At 45.1% G+C, this 19,108-nt stretch overlaps 9 protein-coding genes across 9 annotated transcripts; 4 read left to right on the top strand and 5 right to left on the bottom strand.

The window, feature by feature from the left end:
- Nucleotides 1-292: 292 nt before the first annotated feature.
- Nucleotides 293-3,698, bottom strand: V1516DRAFT_662042 (uncharacterized protein; the record flags this gene model as incomplete). The annotated part of the gene is made up of 2 exons (XM_066920413.1): nt 293-726; nt 791-3,698. The coding sequence occupies 2 exons, from the start codon at nt 3,696-3,698 to the stop codon at nt 293-295; spliced, it is 3,342 nt and encodes a 1,113-aa protein (XP_066780156.1).
- A 1,134-nt stretch (nt 3,699-4,832) lies between these two features.
- On the top strand, nt 4,833-5,693 carry V1516DRAFT_669038 (ubiquitin-conjugating enzyme/RWD-like protein). Its single transcript, XM_066921115.1, has 2 exons — nt 4,833-5,000; nt 5,080-5,693. Exons 1-2 carry the CDS (start codon nt 4,963-4,965, stop codon nt 5,516-5,518), a joined length of 477 nt encoding a protein of 158 aa, XP_066780155.1. The 5' UTR covers nt 4,833-4,962; the 3' UTR covers nt 5,519-5,693.
- Nucleotides 5,689-7,411, bottom strand: V1516DRAFT_645849 (uncharacterized protein; the record flags this gene model as incomplete). Its single annotated transcript, XM_066920181.1, has 2 exons — nt 6,380-7,411; nt 5,689-6,241 (listed from the first exon to the last, which is right to left on the bottom strand). The coding sequence occupies exons 1-2, from the start codon at nt 7,396-7,398 to the stop codon at nt 5,689-5,691; spliced, it is 1,572 nt and encodes a 523-aa protein (XP_066780154.1). The 5' UTR covers nt 7,399-7,411.
- A 1,258-nt stretch (nt 7,412-8,669) lies between these two features.
- V1516DRAFT_645844 (eukaryotic porin/Tom40) lies at nt 8,670-10,250 on the top strand. The gene is made up of 2 exons (XM_066920180.1): nt 8,670-8,944; nt 9,449-10,250. Exons 1-2 carry the CDS (start codon nt 8,837-8,839, stop codon nt 10,181-10,183), a joined length of 843 nt encoding a protein of 280 aa, XP_066780153.1. The 5' UTR covers nt 8,670-8,836; the 3' UTR covers nt 10,184-10,250.
- V1516DRAFT_669025 (uncharacterized protein) lies at nt 10,048-11,513 on the bottom strand. Its single transcript, XM_066921114.1, has 2 exons — nt 10,690-11,513; nt 10,048-10,624 (listed from the first exon to the last, which is right to left on the bottom strand). The coding sequence occupies exons 1-2, from the start codon at nt 11,188-11,190 to the stop codon at nt 10,280-10,282; spliced, it is 846 nt and encodes a 281-aa protein (XP_066780152.1). The 5' UTR covers nt 11,191-11,513; the 3' UTR covers nt 10,048-10,279.
- Nucleotides 11,514-11,583: 70 nt separating this feature from the next.
- V1516DRAFT_669024 (methionine aminopeptidase) lies at nt 11,584-13,211 on the top strand. Its single transcript, XM_066921113.1, has 2 exons — nt 11,584-11,778; nt 11,839-13,211. The coding sequence occupies exons 1-2, from the start codon at nt 11,694-11,696 to the stop codon at nt 13,113-13,115; spliced, it is 1,362 nt and encodes a 453-aa protein (XP_066780151.1). The 5' UTR covers nt 11,584-11,693; the 3' UTR covers nt 13,116-13,211.
- V1516DRAFT_669023 (small subunit of acetolactate synthase-domain-containing protein) lies at nt 13,158-14,258 on the bottom strand. The gene has a single exon (XM_066921112.1). It carries the CDS (start codon nt 14,150-14,152, stop codon nt 13,202-13,204), a length of 951 nt encoding a protein of 316 aa, XP_066780150.1. The 5' UTR covers nt 14,153-14,258; the 3' UTR covers nt 13,158-13,201.
- Nucleotides 14,259-14,438: 180 nt separating this feature from the next.
- Nucleotides 14,439-16,787, top strand: V1516DRAFT_669022 (WD40-repeat-containing domain protein). The gene is made up of 2 exons (XM_066921111.1): nt 14,439-15,875; nt 15,920-16,787. Exons 1-2 carry the CDS (start codon nt 14,835-14,837, stop codon nt 16,562-16,564), a joined length of 1,686 nt encoding a protein of 561 aa, XP_066780149.1. The 5' UTR covers nt 14,439-14,834; the 3' UTR covers nt 16,565-16,787.
- V1516DRAFT_632342 (uncharacterized protein) lies at nt 16,632-19,005 on the bottom strand. Its single transcript, XM_066919967.1, has 3 exons — nt 18,909-19,005; nt 18,737-18,853; nt 16,632-18,683 (listed from the first exon to the last, which is right to left on the bottom strand). The coding sequence occupies exons 1-3, from the start codon at nt 18,935-18,937 to the stop codon at nt 16,715-16,717; spliced, it is 2,115 nt and encodes a 704-aa protein (XP_066780148.1). The 5' UTR covers nt 18,938-19,005; the 3' UTR covers nt 16,632-16,714.
- Nucleotides 19,006-19,108: the final 103 nt, after the last annotated feature.

Below are 19,108 nucleotides of genomic sequence, written 5' to 3'. Positions count from 1 at the left end.
GCTGACCATTAATTCCCTCAGCGCAATTGCGTATACTGTGATATTAGCCGGTAGTTGATTAAAATTATTTTTGTACGTTTTGTTTCGTACGATTGCGGAAGACGTATTTATACAAATATACGGTTGCGTGTCATATTTCCAAATAGCATCAAGTCTGGATTGCCCACTACAAGTAACAGTAACACTACTGATCCACTACCAATTCAGCTTTGGTTCACTGAATTAGTCTTATCATTGTCTGATCAATTCACTAGACATATTTATATTGTACATCTCATACTGCTTTATATTCTTAATCAGTTGACCCATGCAAGCTCCCGCGTCGCTCGATGTTCATTACTCTTGACTGTAAATGTCGCATTCGATACTTCTTACCCAGCTGTCGCAAGATTAATGCCATCTTCACTGATACCCCCCACACCCAAGTGTCATCCAATAGATCGGAGCAGAACTCGACCATGGCTGCTGACAGCGACAAAGAGGAATAGAATGAAGCTGATTCCAGCCCTGCTCGTTGAACGTCCACCGGATCGGTCGCTGCGTCTGAATGAAACTCAGACTCATTCAAATTTTCTTCTTGAGCTCCTGCATCATCTTTCAGAATATTTGCATGTCGAAGCAGCTTCTGCACACGTTGTAAGATCGATAACTCCGATGGCGTAGGGTCATAACTCTGAGTTACTATTTGGATTTCGATCTCATGAAGCCAACGGGAAAGAAATAGGTCTAGCCCCAATGTTAATAATTTTATCGTCAGATATAAACCTAGATCACAAAAAGTGAGACTTACTCGAGTCCCAGCCACATAAGGCATGTTCGACATTCCAGTAGACTGGCGCCAGACGTTTGATCATTGCCGGCCCGGCTTTAACCTGGACTTCCAAGCCGACTACAGCATCCTCGAGCGCCTTGTCGACTAAGGACCCCATTTCGGGTCTTACATCGAGAAATTCTTCTAGAGCATCATTCATGTTAATTTTCATATCTGGATCACAGAGAAGATTATTCAAGGCGCTTGAAGATTTGAATAGCCGAATTTGCATCACTCGAACCAGCGAGCATGCATTGAATATCATAGGTGACAATGGCACTCCACTGCACGCTCCGGGAACTCGTTTCGCAAACTCCGCCTGCGACTCAGCTAGATTTTTCGCAGACTGCGTCAAAATTCGCTCGGCTTGTTGAAATGTAAACAGACGAAGCTGATGTAGTCCTTGCATTCGAGACGTTGAAGGTCGTGAACCACTGCTTCCAAGTTGCAAAACTTGTCCTGCATTCCAAATTTGGTTCATTATGACATGCATCGTGATGTACACTGAAAATAGCGATAAGACATGAGGAACTTTGTTTATATAAATTATTCGCATCGCGGTTTCATCCTCACTGAGTGGAGGATCAGCAATGAATTCCGTCGTCGTTGTCCTTTGAGAATTGTCTTCAAAATTAGATCCACCGTCTGAGTTCTCGCTATTTTGAGCCTTTCCTGCCTCATTTGAATTCCTTGAATTTGAATCCAAAAGTTCATCGATTCTACAGATGGGATCATCAAAAACAGACGTAACAACTGAACTCACAGTCGATGGAGGCGGGCAGGAATCAAGCATTGCTCGCCATTCCGATTCACTTTCTGCCTGCCAAAGAATCTGATGATCAGGTAGCATTAGGCGATCTGAATACTTCAGTGGGAGACTTTGATGGAACGTAATGTTATAGTCGGACATAACTACATACACACCCCAGTATAAGCGATGGATTGACTCTCGATTAATCCACTCCTTCCACGTCGAAGTTACACGTTCACGCCGTCGTTTTAGAGCAAGAATGCAGAATCTCTGGAAGAATGCTTGCTCGTCCAAAGCAACCTGAGTAAGTTGATCATCACCGCTCCAAGCATCAAATCCTGATATAATCAACCGCGATTGGATTAATGCGAGTCTTCGTTCATCAGGCAGTGATGCCTCGCTCGGTAAAACAGACAATAGTTTTCGTGCCCAATTACGCAATACTCTCGCGTCCTTATGAGCAAGCGAATATACTGCGCCGTTAGTGGCCATGACGATACACAAAAGAGCTGTTGACAGCGCTTCCCAAGGGAAATCCGGATGATTGCGGTCATGGATCGAGTAACCAGAAGAATGTTTTGAGGCAAAATCTTTCAAAATTTGAAATTTGAACACAGAGGGATGAATAATTGGAAAATGATGTGAAAAGTTGATCACATAGACTGAAAGATATCTCTGCATCGTAAATGTATCAAACACAACGAAATCTTTGCGAGGAATCAAAGGAGATAGTAAAGTGACCATGGCTTGTCGACAGAGATCGTCAAACGGTACTATCCAGACTGGAGGATGGGATTGGACTGAAGGCTGACGGAATGTTTCGCTGCTTGTGGTTGACTCGGAAAATGATCTTGAACTAAATGACGAATCTGTGGATGGAGAAGAAGCAGGAGATGGTGGATGAACAGTCGAATTCGAATTCGAATTCAAGAGACTTGGAGTTGGAGGGAGCATAGGTAGAGTCGAGGTTGCCGTAGGAGACGCACAAGCCGACTCGAGCCTGAACCAATTTGCCATAGATTGTGTAGGGGGCGATGGTCTTGTCGACTGAGGTGAAGCCAAATCTTCGGATGATAAAAGTGAAGACAAATCTGGCAGACCGAATTGGTGCTCGAGATACGACCAGTCTTGCATGCTCAAGGCAAACTGAGAAGCTGTAGCTGAGACTGCATCTTCTAGCGCGCCGGCTGCGGAAGACAATGGGCCCAGTGCGGTTGAAGTGGAAGTTAATAGTGAAGGAGAGAGCGAGAGAACTGATGGACCACCAGGAGCTAACGCGCTCGCCGAAAGTGGTGTGGTAACGGAAGGGGAACAAGGCGGAGAAGCAATATGAGACTTTGGAGAAGTCGCAGACGTTGTGATAAGGTGAGGACCAGACTGAGAAAGAGTATGGACAGTGGCGGCCGAGTTAATAGACGAGCAAGAAGGCGAGGACGAGGTCGAGGTCGAGTTAGGAGAAACAGACGACGAATCATCAGCCGGCATTCCAAGAAAATGCAGAAACGACTCATTAGGCCAGCATATGTTGCTCACCCGAGGTTGGATCTCGGCTTTCCCAAGGTATGGCTCAGACATGTGTGGAGGTGTTCTCAGGTCACCCGTGGTGGCAGAAGAATTAGCAGTAGTACCAACAATCGAAGTTGTACTAGCACCAGAAGTAGGCGGATCTACTTCGTTGGGTCTGATTATAACGCGCTGAATGATTGATCTTCGTCTTTCCTTCCGTAACGCACTACTGGGACCTTTACACATGCGAAGATGTCGAACAAGCAAGTCTTTTCGCGTAAAACCGCGAGAGCATCTGGGACACGCAAATGGTCGTTCGGCCGTGTGAGACCGCTCATGACGAGCGAGATGCTCGCCTCTCTTGAATACAACAGAGCAGTGTCTGCAGATAAACTGCTTGCGCGGTCTGCGAGACAGCTTCTGGTCTCCGGCCTGGTCTGCAAGCATCGAAGCGGTGAGTGCCTCTTGCTGGACGGCATCCGGGGCCGACGCAAGCTGAAGAATTGCCTGCATGGACGAGAAGTTCGTCGATGCGGTGTGAGCAGATGCAGCTGCTGAGGCAGCAGCTGCTGCCGCCGCTGACGACGGTGAATTTGTTGAAAAGGCAGAGAACGTATGTAGGGTAGCCATTTTAGCTATTTGAATATCAGAAGAGGAAATGACCCCAGAACACAGGAGACGGTTGCGACTGCAGTAAGATGATCGTTCAGAAAAAGATATTCATGAGACAATACAAAAGCGAATAAGCTGCTGCTTGAACACAACCAGACTGGGTTGACAGATGCAAGTGACAGGAGAAGCACGAAGGAGCGGGAAAAAAGAAGTGGAAAAGGAAGCAGAACAGGGAAGATCTACGGAAATCTACTCTGGATTAGCAGTGAAACTTGTCCAACACAAACGTCTAGCAACAACGACAATGACGACGGAGAGCACATCAGAAGTCTAACGGAAGCTTGGTCGAACCGCATTTCGCCTTGGTTATTATTCCTGACATCGCAGTACGTTACAGAGGAGGGGAAACTGCAGCAGTGAGCCAGGGCCAAAGAGTAAATTCTCTCAACAACTAACCATTCCGGAAGACGGAGGACCTTGAGGTGATCTAAACCGTGCAAAAGTAGGGTGGGGGAGAAAGCAATAAGCGGTTCAAGGCGGAGCCACGAGTCTGGGGAAGGCGGGGAAAATCATTCACAGCCTCGGGCGGCGGTGGCTAGAACGTGGCTGTGGAGCGGCAGGGAACTAGATGTTCCACGAAGAATGGCTAATGGTCGGCAGACGATTGGGCGTAAACGATACTAGACCCAGACTTTGCAAGCGTACACGAGCACCGCTGTCTCATTGAGCCAAGCAGACTCGGAGTAGACCCACCGAATCCGTCTGCGGAACCCCGCGAGGTTGCTGGTTGCAATGACTTTGCGCTGTGTACGTTGTCACAGGACACAACTGGTTTTGCGGGGAAGAAGAGGGGCAGAGTGGGCTTACTGGATACAGCTATGTGGGGTGAATAGCAGGAACGGAGGGGGAGGAGGAGAAGAAAGCCAAGTTAAGGTCGACAATGATTACGTGGATATTAGTTGGTTAGGTAATTGTATGTAATACTCTACAAACACCATTGCATGTAATAGCGGGTACCAACGCCGCGAACTACATTTTGGATCTAGACCCTTTGGATGCAAGCAGCTGGTCCCGTGACATCCATCTTGGCTATCGCCATGAGTTGAGAGAGAAAGGTCTGGTGTGGGAGGAGGAACTGTGGCCAGAGATAGAAGAATAATTTATGGATTTATTGCATATAGAACGATAGAGGTTGTGGAGAAGATCTAGATTGGAGACATATTTTTAGGTCTGGACAGGCTGTGGTATTCATTGAATTGCATAATTTATTTTTTTGTCGAAAATGACTTCGCTTTGTCTCAACAGATTACAACAAGAAAGGTATGTTGTCTTTTTCTTGTGATGTTCTACTTGTACTTCTATATTCGTTTTTAAGTCCGTTACTAAATCTTTACGTCAGAAAACAATGGCGACGCGACCATCCATTTGGGTTCTATGCGAAACCACTAAAACTCGCAGATGGATCTCTGGACTTGCTTACATGGTCGGTCGGAATTCCAGGTAAAAAAGGTACAAACTGGGAAGGTGGCACGTACACGCTCACGCTCAGTTTCCCACCAGAGTATCCCACCAAACCACCAAAATGTAGGTTTGCTGCTGGATTCTGGCATCCAAATGTCTATCCGTCCGGAACAGTCTGCTTGTCGATTTTGAACGAGGAAGAGTCGTGGAAGCCTGCAATTACCATCAAACAGATTCTCATTGGTATTCAAGACTTGCTCGATGATCCAAATCCAGAGTCTCCTGCACAGTCCGATGCCTTTAATGCATTCAGGCGAGATAAAGCTCTGTATGACCGGAAAGTGAAAGCACAATCGAAAGAATATGCTACCACCTGAACACTACTGTATGTTTGCAAAAGCGCTTGCCAAACTGCTTGAATGACTATTTACACCATTGATCCATAATTTCTCTAGTCTTTATCGGCGTTGTATTTCTACTTGTCTTTACCTCTAATTATATTATTGTACCAACACTTTTGAATTATCAAATACACAATTTAATTTACTTACATTCCTGGAGGTCGATTTGAACCACCTGCGGCAGGTGGAGCTGCAGCATCATTAGACTTTGGGCCATCTGCCTGACTAGCTGGCAGTTGCTGACTACCTGGTTGCTGCTGCTGCATTTGCGCATAATATTGTGCGTAATACTGTTGACAGTATTGCACGTACGCATCATATCCTCCATATGCTGCATACGGATCCTGTCCAGCAGCAACAGCAGCGTAGAATGCTGTATAATCAGGGTTCTGGCTTGCTGAAGATTCGGCAACAGCCGCAGCAACCTCTCGATCAGCTGCGGACATTCGAGGCCGGTCATCTCGCGAGTTGTTAAAACCACCACGATTATTAGACCCCATTCCACCTCCGTTTGATCGGTTATTCATACCAGAATTATTATAATTGTTGTAATTATTTCTACCACCGTTGTTCCGTGGATTATTGATTCGGAAGGCATTATAGTCGTCAGTGACTGTCTTGACCAAGTCGGTCGCCAGTCCCACTGCGCGCGTCAAATTCTCCTGTTCTGGTCCACTAAAATTATCAATAAGAAGTACGCTCAATTAGGACAATAGATTGAGTAAACCTAGACCCATAATCTACCTGTCAATGTATACGTATATATGCATATATATATCAAGGTAGATTTAGCCGACTGGAATTGTCAAACGTAGAACAAAAAACAAGTATACGTACATGACGTGGAGATACATTGGCTCCTCTCCCTCTTTACCGGTCGCCTGGTCGATGAATTGTGATCCGCGACCCTTGATCTGGACTCTGCATCCTGTTTCGGCCTGGATGTGCTTCACGTTCTGACCACCCTGACCGACAATCTGGCCCCTGACATTAAACCCAGGATAGTAATCCAGTCCAATGACAACTCGATCTTCTAGCCATCGATTTCGACCTCCTCGATAACCCCCTGGACGTTGATCATTCGGGCGTCCGCCGTAAGGTCGCATAGCACCACCTTGAGCTCCTTGCGAACCTCCTTGAGAAGGATCACTTTGGTAAGGTTGGGTATCAGAGGAGAGAGGCCCAGCCAATCCGGCTGATTCTGGCTGACGGCGAGTTCTGCGTTCAGCATCTTGAGAAACCAATTCGTTGATTTTCACCACCGCACGCTCGACAGCGTCTCTTGATTGTGCAGTGATGTGGAGATATAAAGGCGGATCTTTCTCTGTAGCTTGTGACGAGTCCGGATAGTACCGTCCTCGAGTAGTAATGTCTGCACCTGTCTCTGCCTTTATCATCATCTGAGTCTGGCCTTTGGTCAACGTATATCGATTTTGAATATGATTAATTGGAATATCCCGAATATAGTCGCCTTCCTCAATTGTTGTTTCATCAATGGCCAACTTTGGACCTGCAGATACATTTTGTTCTGAAACTCTCGCACTTGAACCTGGACCGGGATCTGGACCGGGAGACGGCGACTTTGGTTGAGCAGGCAAATTAGAAAATTTAGCCTGAATCTGCGCATTAATTCTCTCGGCGGCAGCAGCAGCTGCTGCAATTGGATCTCGTTTTAGTCCAGCTCCTGATGATCCCTGTGGAGGAGATCGATTGGAGCGGCCTTCCTCACGACGACGATGTCGCGATGGAGAAGCAGACCGGTCTCTATACGAAGTTCGATGTCGATCGTGATCTCGAGCCGATGTCCTTGCGGAACTATGACGATTGTCGTAGGAAGAATCTCTTTCTGAATCCATTTTGCACTGTCCTGGCTAATGCGTTAAAACCTCTTTTTAGTATATGAAGAGAAATATTTTGACCGGCTCACTCAGTATTAGTCACGTGATATTTGTAGTGGTTATCCTTGACATAGCTGAGTTAAGGGATTACATAATCTGAATAGAAACAGGACCAGGAAGTATTGCACCGAAAAAACAAAAATTGTATGGAGATAAAGATTTCAACAAATCAATGAGGTAAATTTCAATAACATGAGCTATGCTTTTATTATATAGCTTATTAAAGTTACAGCAGAGATAGTCGAAGATTTGCCAAATCCTACAATGCGATCTCTGATACTCGTCATCAACCATGCCACATTGTTCAAAACTAATATCTAGCTTTATCCTCCTGTTGGAGATATATCAAAAGCAATTCAGAGGGGTATTTAGGGATGTTATGTGTGTTTTCACTGCGGTAGCTAAAGGAGTTGGTAAGCGTAACGTACACAACCATGGGAATCGAAAATAGATCAAATTTCGCTTCTCATAATATTGCACTGACACATTAGACTACCTGGTTCCAATGCCCATCTGGTGTGAACATTACTCTCTACATTATCGTGCTTATCTTTTCCAGAGAAAATGTTTATAAGACTGCTAGAATTCCTTCTACAATCCATTGAGAAGAATGCTTGTGTGCTAGCATGCCGTAACAAGTACAGTAATAATGGGCATAAGAAAATCCATTCTTACAGGAATATGCAACTTAGCTTAGATAACAAAAATATTTGCAGAAGTATTCGCCTTGCAATGAATATCCAGCAATACGCCAGAAATGCTGTTGGCATTTCGGACCTATTACATAATCACAAACGTTACTGTAACCGTTTGATAGAGAGAACATAAGAAGTCTACATATTAAGGACTCAGTACGAGATTATCTCATATTTCACCATATTCCCGTGCTTTGGTCGATCTCTTACTTCATGCTTCTACAGTTTCTGGCCAATTCATGCTGGCAAATATCGCCTCGTCAGCATTTTCAAAAAAGAATCCTGAATACTGAATACTATATACTCGTAGCTTCTCATCTAATAATGTACAGCCAAAGAACAGCTAGCACGTTATTGCATTTCCTATTAAGTCTGTTGTTCATTCAAGCGAAGCAGTGCTCATATCCTGTGCATTCCCCAATAGGAAGCATAATCACATGATCGTGCTTGTCGCCGACGGGTATGATTGGGCCGCTTAGATTCCCCCGCAGAGCGAGGGTAGCTTACGCCCGGTCCAAGGCTAAGGTGTTTGTTGCAGCGGTCAACTGGGGGTTTTGTTGGGCACTGGTTGGGCATTCAGTGCGGATACCCCTCCAGACGGATCTCTCTCTTGTCTTCCTTCTCCAATCGACTTTCCCAGTACTGAAAGGAAATCACTCAATTTTATCGCCAGCAATAATCAATTGAATAGTAACGATACAATGTCTTACGGAGATATCGCCAAGAAGCCTAACGACCTCCTCAACCGGGACTTTTTCCACCTTGCTCCGGCCGCGCTCAGTGTCAAGACCAAGGCCGACAATGGAGTTGTATGTACTGTGTTGTTCTTTTTCCCTTTCTTCCGTGCTTGATTACAGTGATTCTGGTGTTTGATTTTCGCTCAATTGATTACAATTATGTTTTATTTGTTTTATTTGATTGCATCTGTCCCTGATTTGCATCGGTTTGGTTCCCGTGCCGCGTGTCTCGCGTGGTTCGCTGCGTGGTAGCTAGCTGTCTCGCGGTTTCTCGCGTATTATCGTGACGCGCCCTGTTCTTCGTTGACTTCCACCGGGCCGGCCTTATTCGGCTTTTTGCAAGTCCGACGCGAAACTCGCAGCTGTGCTACCAAAGCAAGGCTGCAATTAAAAAAATAAAGTTTCTGAGTTATTTTTATTTATTTTATTATGTTTTCGCTTTTGTTTATCGATTGTCATGGTCCGCATTAATCTTGCATTGTTGTCAGTCTTGACATACTACTTTTTGCAGTTGTATCACACGCATGATCAGACAAAGACACTAGTTATTGCCGAACTGTACTAACATATATATAGACTTTCACTGTCAGTGGAAAGTCGTCGCCTAAGGATGGCTCAATTTCGGGTAACTTGGAAGCCAAGTATGTTGACTCCAAGACCGGTGTCACTCTTACCCAGGGCTGGACGACTGCAAACTCGATCTCAACCAAGTTTGAGCTGCCCGCGTTTGTTCCATCGTTGAAGACCGATTTTGCGACGACTTTCCTTCCCTCGGCTGGAACCAAGGGTGCCGTTGTTACGCTGAACTACCGTCAGTTCCCCGTTGTTTCCAAGGTTGTTGTGGATCTTCTCAAGGGCCCGACATTTGCTGCCGACTTTGCCTTTGCGAAGGCCGGAGCTATTGCCGGAGGTGAAGTCAACTATGACGTCCCTGCTGGATCCGTCAAGAACTACACAGCTGCTGTCGGATATGGTGCTGGCACCTACGCTCTTTTCGTTTCTGCGGCTTCCAAGCTCTCTGTCTTCTCCGCTGGTTATTACACGAAGCCTTCTCCTCAGGTCGAGGTTGCGGCCAAGGCCACCTGGGACTCTAAGTCGACTGCTGTAGTCGGATTCGAGCTCGGCACGAAATACACGATTGACGCAGACACCTCTGCGAAGATCAAGATCGCTAACTCTGGACTTGTGTCACTCTCTTATCTCCAGACCATCCACCCCGGTGTCAAGCTTGGACTTGGAGCTGCTGTTGATACGCAGCGTTTGAACGAGCCCGCCCATAAGCTTGGTCTTTCTTTCTCCTTTGAGGCTTAAGGGAAAGATTATAATTTTGTTTTGTTTTGATGTACTAGTCAATATAGATGTAAATCCGTATTCCCAAATTTCAACGCCTAAGTGAATTTCTAAAGTCTAAGGGTGCATAATGTTAACTATGACAGTAACGACACCGACTACGCCAACGACTCCTCCGACCAACTTTGTGGGCGACCAATTTGAGGATGATGAATGGTTCGAAAGGTCCGTGTCGTATTTGCGTCTTGGAGCTCCGGCAAATGATTGTTGGCCTGGCTTAGGAGTGCTAGAGGTATCCTGATAAGCAGTTCCAGCATAGGACGAAGAGTCGAAGTTTTCGTACGGAGACGCAGGGGAGTCTGATGCGTACCGTAGTCCAGGAGCAGTGTGATGCTTTACTTTATCTCGTTGGGCACGGAACTGTTCATAAGTGAGTTGTTGCTTAACGTATTTGTCGTAGTCCTGAGTCAATGAATTAGTGAAACCAACATTGAATGGAATCTTTGAAAATAGAATGACCGACTTACAAAATGAGGAACATCATTGTTAAGGCCTGTCGCATAACCAGCCCCCAAGCCAGTATTCTGCATATTGACCGGATGAGAGCCTTTCGGAACTTTTTTCCCAAACGCCGTAAAATATTCTTCAGAAGAGTCACCGTAATGGGCGTTACTTCGCTGACGCGTACGATTTAGTCCTGAATAATGGTGCTGTCTTTTTTCTCCTGGAGTGCGATAAATCGAATTTGCTGAGTCTTGCGACGCGGCCGTCCGCTCGTCATGTAATTGTCCATCGTATTCCTGTCTGCGACTCGGATCACCTAGAACTGAATAGGCTTCTGTCAGGGCGTCAAACCGTGTCCTCGCACTCGCGCGCTCAATATCAGAACCGGATAAAACTCGATCGGGGTGAAACTGCTTTGAGAGTTTATAAAATTGTTTCTTAATTTCTGCTGTTGACGCACTCGGCCGAACATCTAGCGCTTCATAGTGCGTGAGAAACCGCACCGCAGACGATCCGGGCGGCATAACAAGCGTTCGATCCAGGGACTTGATCAAAATATGAAAATCCAAATTCTATCTTCGAATTCAATTTAAAATTAAGATCAATAAAATTCATATGTTTGGAACTATTTTAGAAGATTCCAATCTAATGTTCATGTTAAATGTTCTCTAGTCAATCCAGACCTTCAATTACTACATACGGAATCCCAGGTCACGAGACACGCTACTCTATCCAGTCATATAAACCGGAGTTCGAACAAAGTGTTTGGGATTGGATCAATTAAAGTTTAAAAAATTCAGAGCAAATATCAAAAACCATATTCAATATATTCTTAATTTCTTAATTGCTTTTTCAGATTAAGATCAAATAATCTCAAGCTCTGGATTGATAATAATCACGTGAGGTATCACGTGAAAGGCATGTCCGGAGTTTTGCAATTATTTTCTGGGTTGTCAGCCGATTCTGGACCTGTTTGAATCAATTAATACGAGAAGTAGAGTGTTTTAGGAGATTGTTGAGCCGAACAATGGGTGCTGAATCGGTGAATGTGGATGGTGCCAATGTCGCAGACAACGTGGATGGAGCTGTAGCTGGAATTGCTGCTGTCGATTGTGAGTTTGAATGAGAAGTATGTACTGTTGATGTGCAGTCGAATTAACTTAAAATTATAGTGAACGGATCAGCCAAAACAGAGATTGTTGATGGCGTCGGATCCGGATCGGAAGATGAAGAAGATGCTGGCGAAGCCGGGGATAATAGTTCTGAACCGAAGAAAAAGAAGAAGAAGAAACGCTCAAAAAAGAAAAAGTCTGGCGCAGCTCCTAGTAATGGTGCTGGAGGGGCCGGAGGACCCGCTGTACAAACAGAGCCTCCAACCGTTGGTCTCTCTAGATTCTTTTTGGACAAAGTGTATCCCGAAGGAGAAATATGCGAGTACAAAGATGAAAATAATTTTCGGACAACAAATGAAGAGAAGCGGTATCTCGATCGGATGAACTATGACGCCTTGAATGATCTGCGCAAAGCCGCGGAAGCGCATCGCAAGGTGCGAGAATACGCTCGCAAGTATATCAAACCTGGATTGACCATGATTGAGATTGCGGAAACAATCGAAAATGCCTCTCGAGCGCTTTCAGAAGGCGATGGGTTAGAAGCTGGAGTTGGGTTTCCAACAGGCCTAAGTCTGAACCATGTTGCAGCTCACTACACCCCTAATGGAGGTGATAAAACTGTTCTGCAATATGATGATGTGATGAAGGTAGATTTCGGTGTTCATGTTAACGGTCGAATCATCGATTCCGCGTTTACGGTAGCATTCGATCCAAAGTATGACCGATTGCTCGAAGCCGTCAAGGATGCAACGAACACTGGGATCCGAGAAGCCGGGATCGACGTTAGATTGTGTGACATTGGTGCAGCAATCCAAGAAGTCATGGAAAGCTACGAAGTTGAAATTGATGGAAAATCTTTCCAAGTTAAGTCGATTCGTAACTTGAACGGTCATAACATCAACCAGTACCAAATCCATGGGTCTAAATCGGTTCCGATTGTCAAAGGCGGAGATCAGACTCGTATGGAGGAGGGCGAGACTTTCGCCATAGAAACTTTCGGCAGCACTGGGAAAGGATATGTTCGAAGTGACGGCGAATGCTCACATTACGCGCGCAACGCAGACGCAGGTCATGTTCCACTCAGACTGAACAAAGCTAAAACACTTCTACATTCAATTGAAAAACATTTCGGGACTTTGCCTTTTTGCAGAAGGTATCTTGATCGCATCGGCGAAGACAAGCATATTCTCGCTCTCAAAAACTTAGTTCAGGCGGGCGTGGTGGAGGAATATCCTCCATTGGTCGATATAAAAGGATGTAAAACTGCACAGTTCGAACATACAATTGTACTACGTCCGAATGTAAAAGAAGTTGTATCTCGCGGTGATGATTTTTAAAATTGCTATTTTTATTTCTTTACTTTACTCAGCGTGATTTGATTATTATTACCAATATTGTATATATTCTAATACATTACACAAGTTTAACCAGGAGGAAGCTGAGAAATATCGACCAACTCCTCCGCAGATTTCTCTTCCTTTGAAGTCGCTTCCATAGGTGACCGAGTGAGCGCCATCATGCCCGACCGAGCAAGTTCCAAGATCCCAAATGGCTGCAGAAGCTGGATCAAAGCCGAAATTCGAGTGGGTTTGGCTGATAATTCGACAACACAGCTGTTCATGGAAATATCAAGGACTTTCCCGCCAAATTGATGAGCAAGCTTTGTAATAGCATCAAGATGCTGATGCTTATGTCGAAGTGCCTCCGAGGGAGCAATGATAGAGGGATGAAATCCCGGGATCTCGACCACTTCGTCAACCACTGAGATCGTCGATTCGTCACCGGTCTCAGAAATACCGTGCTCATGGTGGGCCAGAAGTTCTTCGAAGTACTCCGGACCAAGTAAAGAAACTTTTGCCAGTAAGAGCTCGCGCTGAATCGTGGCCGTGTTGGTATAGTCCAGCACTGCCCATACAGGAACAAGGTCTTCCAATTGTCGTCTTGCCTGCTCAATCACAGAGTCCTTTCCTTCGAGCACAATCGTCATGCGCGAAAGATCTTTAACCTCCGTATTGCAGACCACAAGAGAGTCGATATTGAATCCTCGCGCAGCGAGAATACCTGACACTCGCGATAAAACTCCAGGCTCATTCTGCACAAGGCAATTCAGCACATGCGACTTATCTGGCGAGGTATTCTCCGGCGGCATTTCGTACAAAATCGACGAGACCGCCGTAGGCGCAGACCAGCTAGGTGTTTCAATCTTGGGAGATTTCGGAAACCGCGTATGTTTATGAAGCGCCTTGTACGCTAATGCTGAGGTTGAGGATGGCGTATCCGCTGAAAGCAATGTTAGCGCATGATGGAAATTGCGGACACCAACTCGTCGTTGCATTCCGCGGCTAGTTGTCACAGCTGCGGACTGTAGACTCATGGTTATGGTCAAGTTTGTTTGTCTAAAGTTCACTCGAATTAACTGTACGCGAGCAGCAATAAATTTACAATCTAGTAAACTGACGGTCCAATTGTCCTGATTCTTCCATAAATTAGCTGGTGAAGAGTCATCTCAACTTTTTTCTTCGTTTTGACCGACATCGGCCTCGAAAGTCATGTGATATCTAATGTTAGTCATAGATGAGGTAAGTGTGATTTCTGGTGTTGGTTCCTTTAGATCGCCACTACAGCTAGTAGTATGTTGACAATGATAATTCAATTACTATTTCAAATTTGATTATTTACTATGTTATATGATACGTCGTATCATATTTCATTAGTACATTAAAAATTTTTAATATCTAGTTTCATCGTTCTGAATTATTTATTTTCCAGCAATAGTCCAGATCAAACTCCTTTCTTAAACGTTCTTTAATCTCTCATCACCAGCTTCTATCGCCGTGGCTAGCTATCTTCGACGACCACGTTCGCCCGAACCGCCTGAGTCGCAATCGTCCGTCTCCGCTGATCCGGAATTACTTGTTGTCTCTGATTCCGCTTCTGTGTCTACTTCTGTGGCTGCCGTTATCGAGTCAAGCTCTAACCATCGAATCAAACGACCCCGAATCGAAGAGCGCCAGACGAACGAGTCTCGTGTTCACATACAATCAACATCCCCTCAAATGCCAATGCGACTTGAACCTCTTGAGCCTGAAAACGCGTCAGCTACAGATACGCTTTTCAACCGCTCTGATCTGGCCGATCAGGTTGGTGGTTCAAATCGGCTGTCACTGAAGAACGGCAGCAATGGCTCGCGTCCAAATGGATCAATCGCCGTGCTCAATGACGTCTCTAAAGATGAAGATTATCACGGCGTGAGTAAACTTGAGACAACCCGCTTGATCATTCAGGCTTTGCATGAAATGGGCTATTCGTCGGCCGCAGCAGTTCTTGAAACCGAATCAGCATGTTCCATCAACTCGCCAGAAGTCTCTGCATTTAAAGCAGCAGTCCTGGACGCCCAATGGACTGAAGCAGAAAGACTTCTTGGTGCTTTGGAACTTAAGCCGACTGCAGATGTTGTGTCTTTGAAGTTTCTGATCCGCCAACAGAAGTATCTAGAAGCGCTCGAGCAGCGTGACTTAGCAGGAGCATTATCCATTTTACACAATGAACTGACTGTGCTCAAATATGACGTTTCCAGATTGCACTTACTTTCCTCTCTGATTATGTGCACTTCTTCCGCTGATGTGCGCGGTCAAGCTAATTGGCTAGGTGTCCAAGGCGGGTCCAGACTGGCTCTGTTTGACCAGCTCCAAAAACGTATTTCACCTGCTATCATGATTCCACCACATCGTCTTGCTACGCTGCTCAATCACGCTACGGACTATGAAGTTCTCAAATGTACATATCACAACGTGGATGGGCCTATTTCTCTTTACACTGATCATAAGTGTGCTCGATGGGAATTACCAACTGTACCTGCTAAGGTACTTGACGATCATACCGGGGAAGTATGGTTTGTAACTTTTTCAAACGATGGTACAAAGCTTGCGTCAGCATCTAAAGATTTTTCTGTCATTATTTGGGATTTGACTAGATATAAGCAAATGCTTGCACTTCGTGGTCATGCTGATGGCGTTACTGCAGTCGCCTGGTCTCCCGATGATTCTACTATTATTACCTGTGGTTATGATCGATTAGTCAAGTTGTGGCATGCGAAGGTAAGAAATTTATACAGTTTTATCCAGCAGTATTGACAAATTAGAATGGGCAATGCATGCTGTCTCTTAGTTTTGATGATGCAGTGACATCTTGTGCTTGGTTGGGTTCTGGTGACTCGTTTATCATCGGTAGTTTAGATATGGAACGTGCCATTACGCACTGGTCTATTGACGGAAGACTATTACAACATATGACTGGAGTTCGAATCTACGATTTAACATTGACGCCAGACAATAGTCGAATCATTGCAATTTCCAACGAGAAGCGTCTGAGCATATACAGTTATACAGAGTGGAAGCTAATAGCCGAGTTTGTGCTTTCCGGTAAAATGACCTGTGTAACGACGTCAAAGGATTCAAAATATGCACTAGTGAATAGCTGTAATAAGGAGCTTCATTTATGGGATCTGGAGCAGTTACAGCTAGTTCGGAAATGTCTGGGCCACCAGCAAGTAGATTTTGTGATTCGATCGTGTTTCGGAGGAGTGAACGACAATTTTTTAGTGTCCGGGAGTGAAGATTCGAATATATATATATGGAAACGGGATGACGGATCTTTGATTGAGGTGCTAGGAGGGCATACTAAAGGAGTTAACTCCGTTGCCTGGAATCCTATCGACAAGCATATGTTCGCATCAGCGAGCGATGATAATACTATTCGGATCTGGACCAGTGGGCGGAATTTGTAATAGGACCGTATGTTTTAAGGAATTCATTTGTTTGGTGTTGGGATTACGGAATGATTGATTGTGAATTGTGTGGATGCATGTGAATGAACACAGGATAATACTGAATTTATAGTAATAAAAGTATAAGAAACTAAGGATGCAAAATAGGATTCATTTACTTTTCTTCGCGGCTAAATTTGCTACAACTAGATCAATCTTCTTCGCAGGCCAACTATATCTCTGGTTAGGAATGAGAAATGGTCTCAAATCAAAACGATTATCATCCGGGGAATAACTTTCTGCATGGTAGGCAGGGGTCATAATTGTCATTTTATGACGATTGATGGCGTAATAAAAATAAAAGTTTTTAACCTTCGTCGCGATCTGCTCGGCAGACAAACGCGGAGTCCATTCATGGTAGAGCTTGATAAACATACTATACGGGCCGCATTTATCAATTTTCCTCAGACGACCAAAGATAGACAGTTCCTCGTACGTCATTCCCATATCGCGCTCATCGGATTGCACATATGTATCTGTGATTGGTTCCAGTTCGGCAGTCGGGGTTGCATCAAGAAATGACTGCAAGATTGGCATTCGGTACGTGTCACGCGCGTACGCAATGAAGGCCTTAAGATCTGTCTTACTGATACCACCGATTGGATTGATATCTGCCGAGGAACAGTCATACTTAGTGAGGTATCCACGGAGTGATTCGTCGACGTTGGCAGAGCCAAGCACTAATAGTCCGCCACTTCGACCACGCACCCAGGGTAGTAACTGTGCAAACAAATAGGCAAGAACCATACGTAGTCGCGCCTGGATGTTTTGTAAGGCGAGGTTCTCGGCATCAGAACCACCGTGTATGCGGAACAATGGTCTGCGACCGGTCACTGTGACAAAAATCTCACGAACGGCCGTCACGGCAGAATCCATATTTAAGTCTACATGGTACGAGCCGATTTCACTTGCAAGTTGCGTTGCCCGCTTGCGAGTATCGAAGGAAGAGTTCTCAGTGCCCATGTATGAAGAGTGGAAAATATGGCTCGCAAATTCTATAGGATCCGTGGGTACGTATTCCGATTCTGGCTGACCAATAGCTTGGCGCGCGTCACGAAGTACTTGTTGGTCACCTTCTTCACAGGCTTGCACAACTAATCGACACATTGAATGCACGATTATTGCGGTCGAGCAAGAATCGATTCCACCGGATAATGGCAAGAAAAAGCCGGCAGACCGTGATCGTCGAAGATAATCCCACATCCAGCACGCAGGTCCAAGCGCTATCTCTTCTTCGGGCTGATGGTACCGGATTTCTCTAGCCTGAGTCGGGACAAGACTAGGATCAAAATTTGAACCCGACGGCGATAAGGAAAATGAAGCCATTATCCGTTCGTAAGTCGGAGTAGTCCGGCTCTGGATCCCATGAGACATGAAGGACCGATATGACCGGACATCCTCAAGGTCGACTGTCGCAGTCACGACTTCAACATCTTTCAAAGAAAACTGCGACCCCTGGCCGACAACTTTACCATTCACCACGATCAGCGGACATCCGTCATAGTAAAGCCGGTCGCCATCGCAGCCTCGTTGGTTAGCGTAAAGATATATTCCTCCACACTTCGCTGTCGCTTCTGTAATAAGGTTCAGACGCAAGTCAAGTTTCCGAAGCTGATGGTGGGATCCAGAGGAGTTTGTAAAGATTTCTATGCCATCCAAAGACATATCAATGTGAGGAGCATCCGGAGTGAACAGCTCTTCACAAGTCTCCGCCCCAAGCACGGTATCCTTCGTAGCGATAACCGCATCCCCAAAATCAACTTCTTCCTGACCAGTGATCTCAGTAATCATTCGAGGTAGCGAATACTTTTCTACATATCGAGGACGCATCCAAGGCGTGAAGTATCGCATTTCACGATAGTTTCCATCATTTGCTAGCCAGAGTTTAGGACGAATGAGAAGGATCTGCTTATTGTAGGAAAGCATGCGGCAGTTATAACGTATATTTTTGTGCATCACGGGCATACCGACGTCAAGAAGAATATCTCTACATTCTTCTGATTCAAGTAATTTGGCATACATCTCCCATGCATGTAAGTATGTGTCGCCCTCTAAAAAATGATCTAAACAGCCATATCCACTAAACTTGATGAGTCACTATTCTCCATTAAATTAAGCAACCGTAAACCGTACGTAATTTCAAGTTCTGGTCCTACTCGCAAAGATGATCCTGCCGCTTTCGCCTGCACAATGGACTCAATGATGCGCGTAAGATTTCCCTCGAAGTCCAGTGCCCACTGGTTCAAAGCACTATATAACTTTATCAAAATGCGGTTCCCAGTTCAGAAGACTCAATTTAACATACCAAGCCGATATAGTCACAAAATGACCCATCTGTACTAACAAAATTAATTTTCAAGTGCTTGATCCAGCGATTTTCAATATATCTTTCTCAACAAATCATCTACAATTTGTTCCGGTATTATGATGTTCTCCACATCCTAAATCTGCGTGAGTCACATGATATAATCACATGATTTGGCAATTTTCTGCTATCAGACCACA

The sequence above is a fragment of the Lipomyces oligophaga genome, assembly GCF_038497815.1.
Source record: "Lipomyces oligophaga strain CBS 7107 unplaced genomic scaffold V1516scaffold_1, whole genome shotgun sequence".
Taxonomy (NCBI): domain Eukaryota; kingdom Fungi; phylum Ascomycota; class Lipomycetes; order Lipomycetales; family Lipomycetaceae; genus Lipomyces; species [Lipomyces] oligophaga.
This window is presented reverse-complemented; position numbering and strand designations above follow the sequence as displayed.

What these genes read in the sequence shown, in the direction of transcription:
- V1516DRAFT_669024 (XM_066921113.1), top strand. Translation starts at nt 11,694, where the DNA reads ATGGGTGCTGAATCGGTGAATGTGGATGGTGCCAATGTCGCAGACAAC. An exon ending in TGGAATTGCTGCTGTCGATT is followed by an intron (nt 11,779 to 11,838) that starts GTGAGTTTGAAT and finishes TTAAAATTATAG; the next exon opens with TGAACGGATCAGCCAAAACA.
- V1516DRAFT_632342 (XM_066919967.1), bottom strand. Translation starts at nt 18,937, where the DNA reads ATGGGTCATTTTGTGACTATATCGGCTTG. An exon ending in TTTGTGACTATATCGGCTTG is followed by an intron (nt 18,854 to 18,908) that starts GTATGTTAAATT and finishes AAAGTTATATAG; the next exon opens with TGCTTTGAACCAGTGGGCAC. An exon ending in GGACCAGAACTTGAAATTAC is followed by an intron (nt 18,684 to 18,736) that starts GTACGGTTTACG and finishes CATCAAGTTTAG; the next exon opens with TGGATATGGCTGTTTAGATC.
- V1516DRAFT_645844 (XM_066920180.1), top strand. Translation starts at nt 8,837, where the DNA reads ATGTCTTACGGAGATATCGCCAAGAAGCCTAACGACCTCCTCAACCGG. An exon ending in CCAAGGCCGACAATGGAGTT is followed by an intron (nt 8,945 to 9,448) that starts GTATGTACTGTG and finishes ACATATATATAG; the next exon opens with ACTTTCACTGTCAGTGGAAA.
- V1516DRAFT_669025 (XM_066921114.1), bottom strand. Translation starts at nt 11,190, where the DNA reads ATGCCGCCCGGATCGTCTGCGGTGCGGTTTCTCACGCACTATGAAGCG. An exon ending in ACAATGATGTTCCTCATTTT is followed by an intron (nt 10,625 to 10,689) that starts GTAAGTCGGTCA and finishes TCATTGACTCAG; the next exon opens with GACTACGACAAATACGTTAA.
- V1516DRAFT_669022 (XM_066921111.1), top strand. Translation starts at nt 14,835, where the DNA reads ATGCCAATGCGACTTGAACCTCTTGAGCCTGAAAACGCGTCAGCTACA. An exon ending in TCAAGTTGTGGCATGCGAAG is followed by an intron (nt 15,876 to 15,919) that starts GTAAGAAATTTA and finishes TTGACAAATTAG; the next exon opens with AATGGGCAATGCATGCTGTC.
- V1516DRAFT_669038 (XM_066921115.1), top strand. Translation starts at nt 4,963, where the DNA reads ATGACTTCGCTTTGTCTCAACAGATTACAACAAGAAAG. An exon ending in AACAGATTACAACAAGAAAG is followed by an intron (nt 5,001 to 5,079) that starts GTATGTTGTCTT and finishes TCTTTACGTCAG; the next exon opens with AAAACAATGGCGACGCGACC.
- V1516DRAFT_669023 (XM_066921112.1), bottom strand. Translation starts at nt 14,152, where the DNA reads ATGAGTCTACAGTCCGCAGCTGTGACAACTAGCCGCGGAATGCAACGA.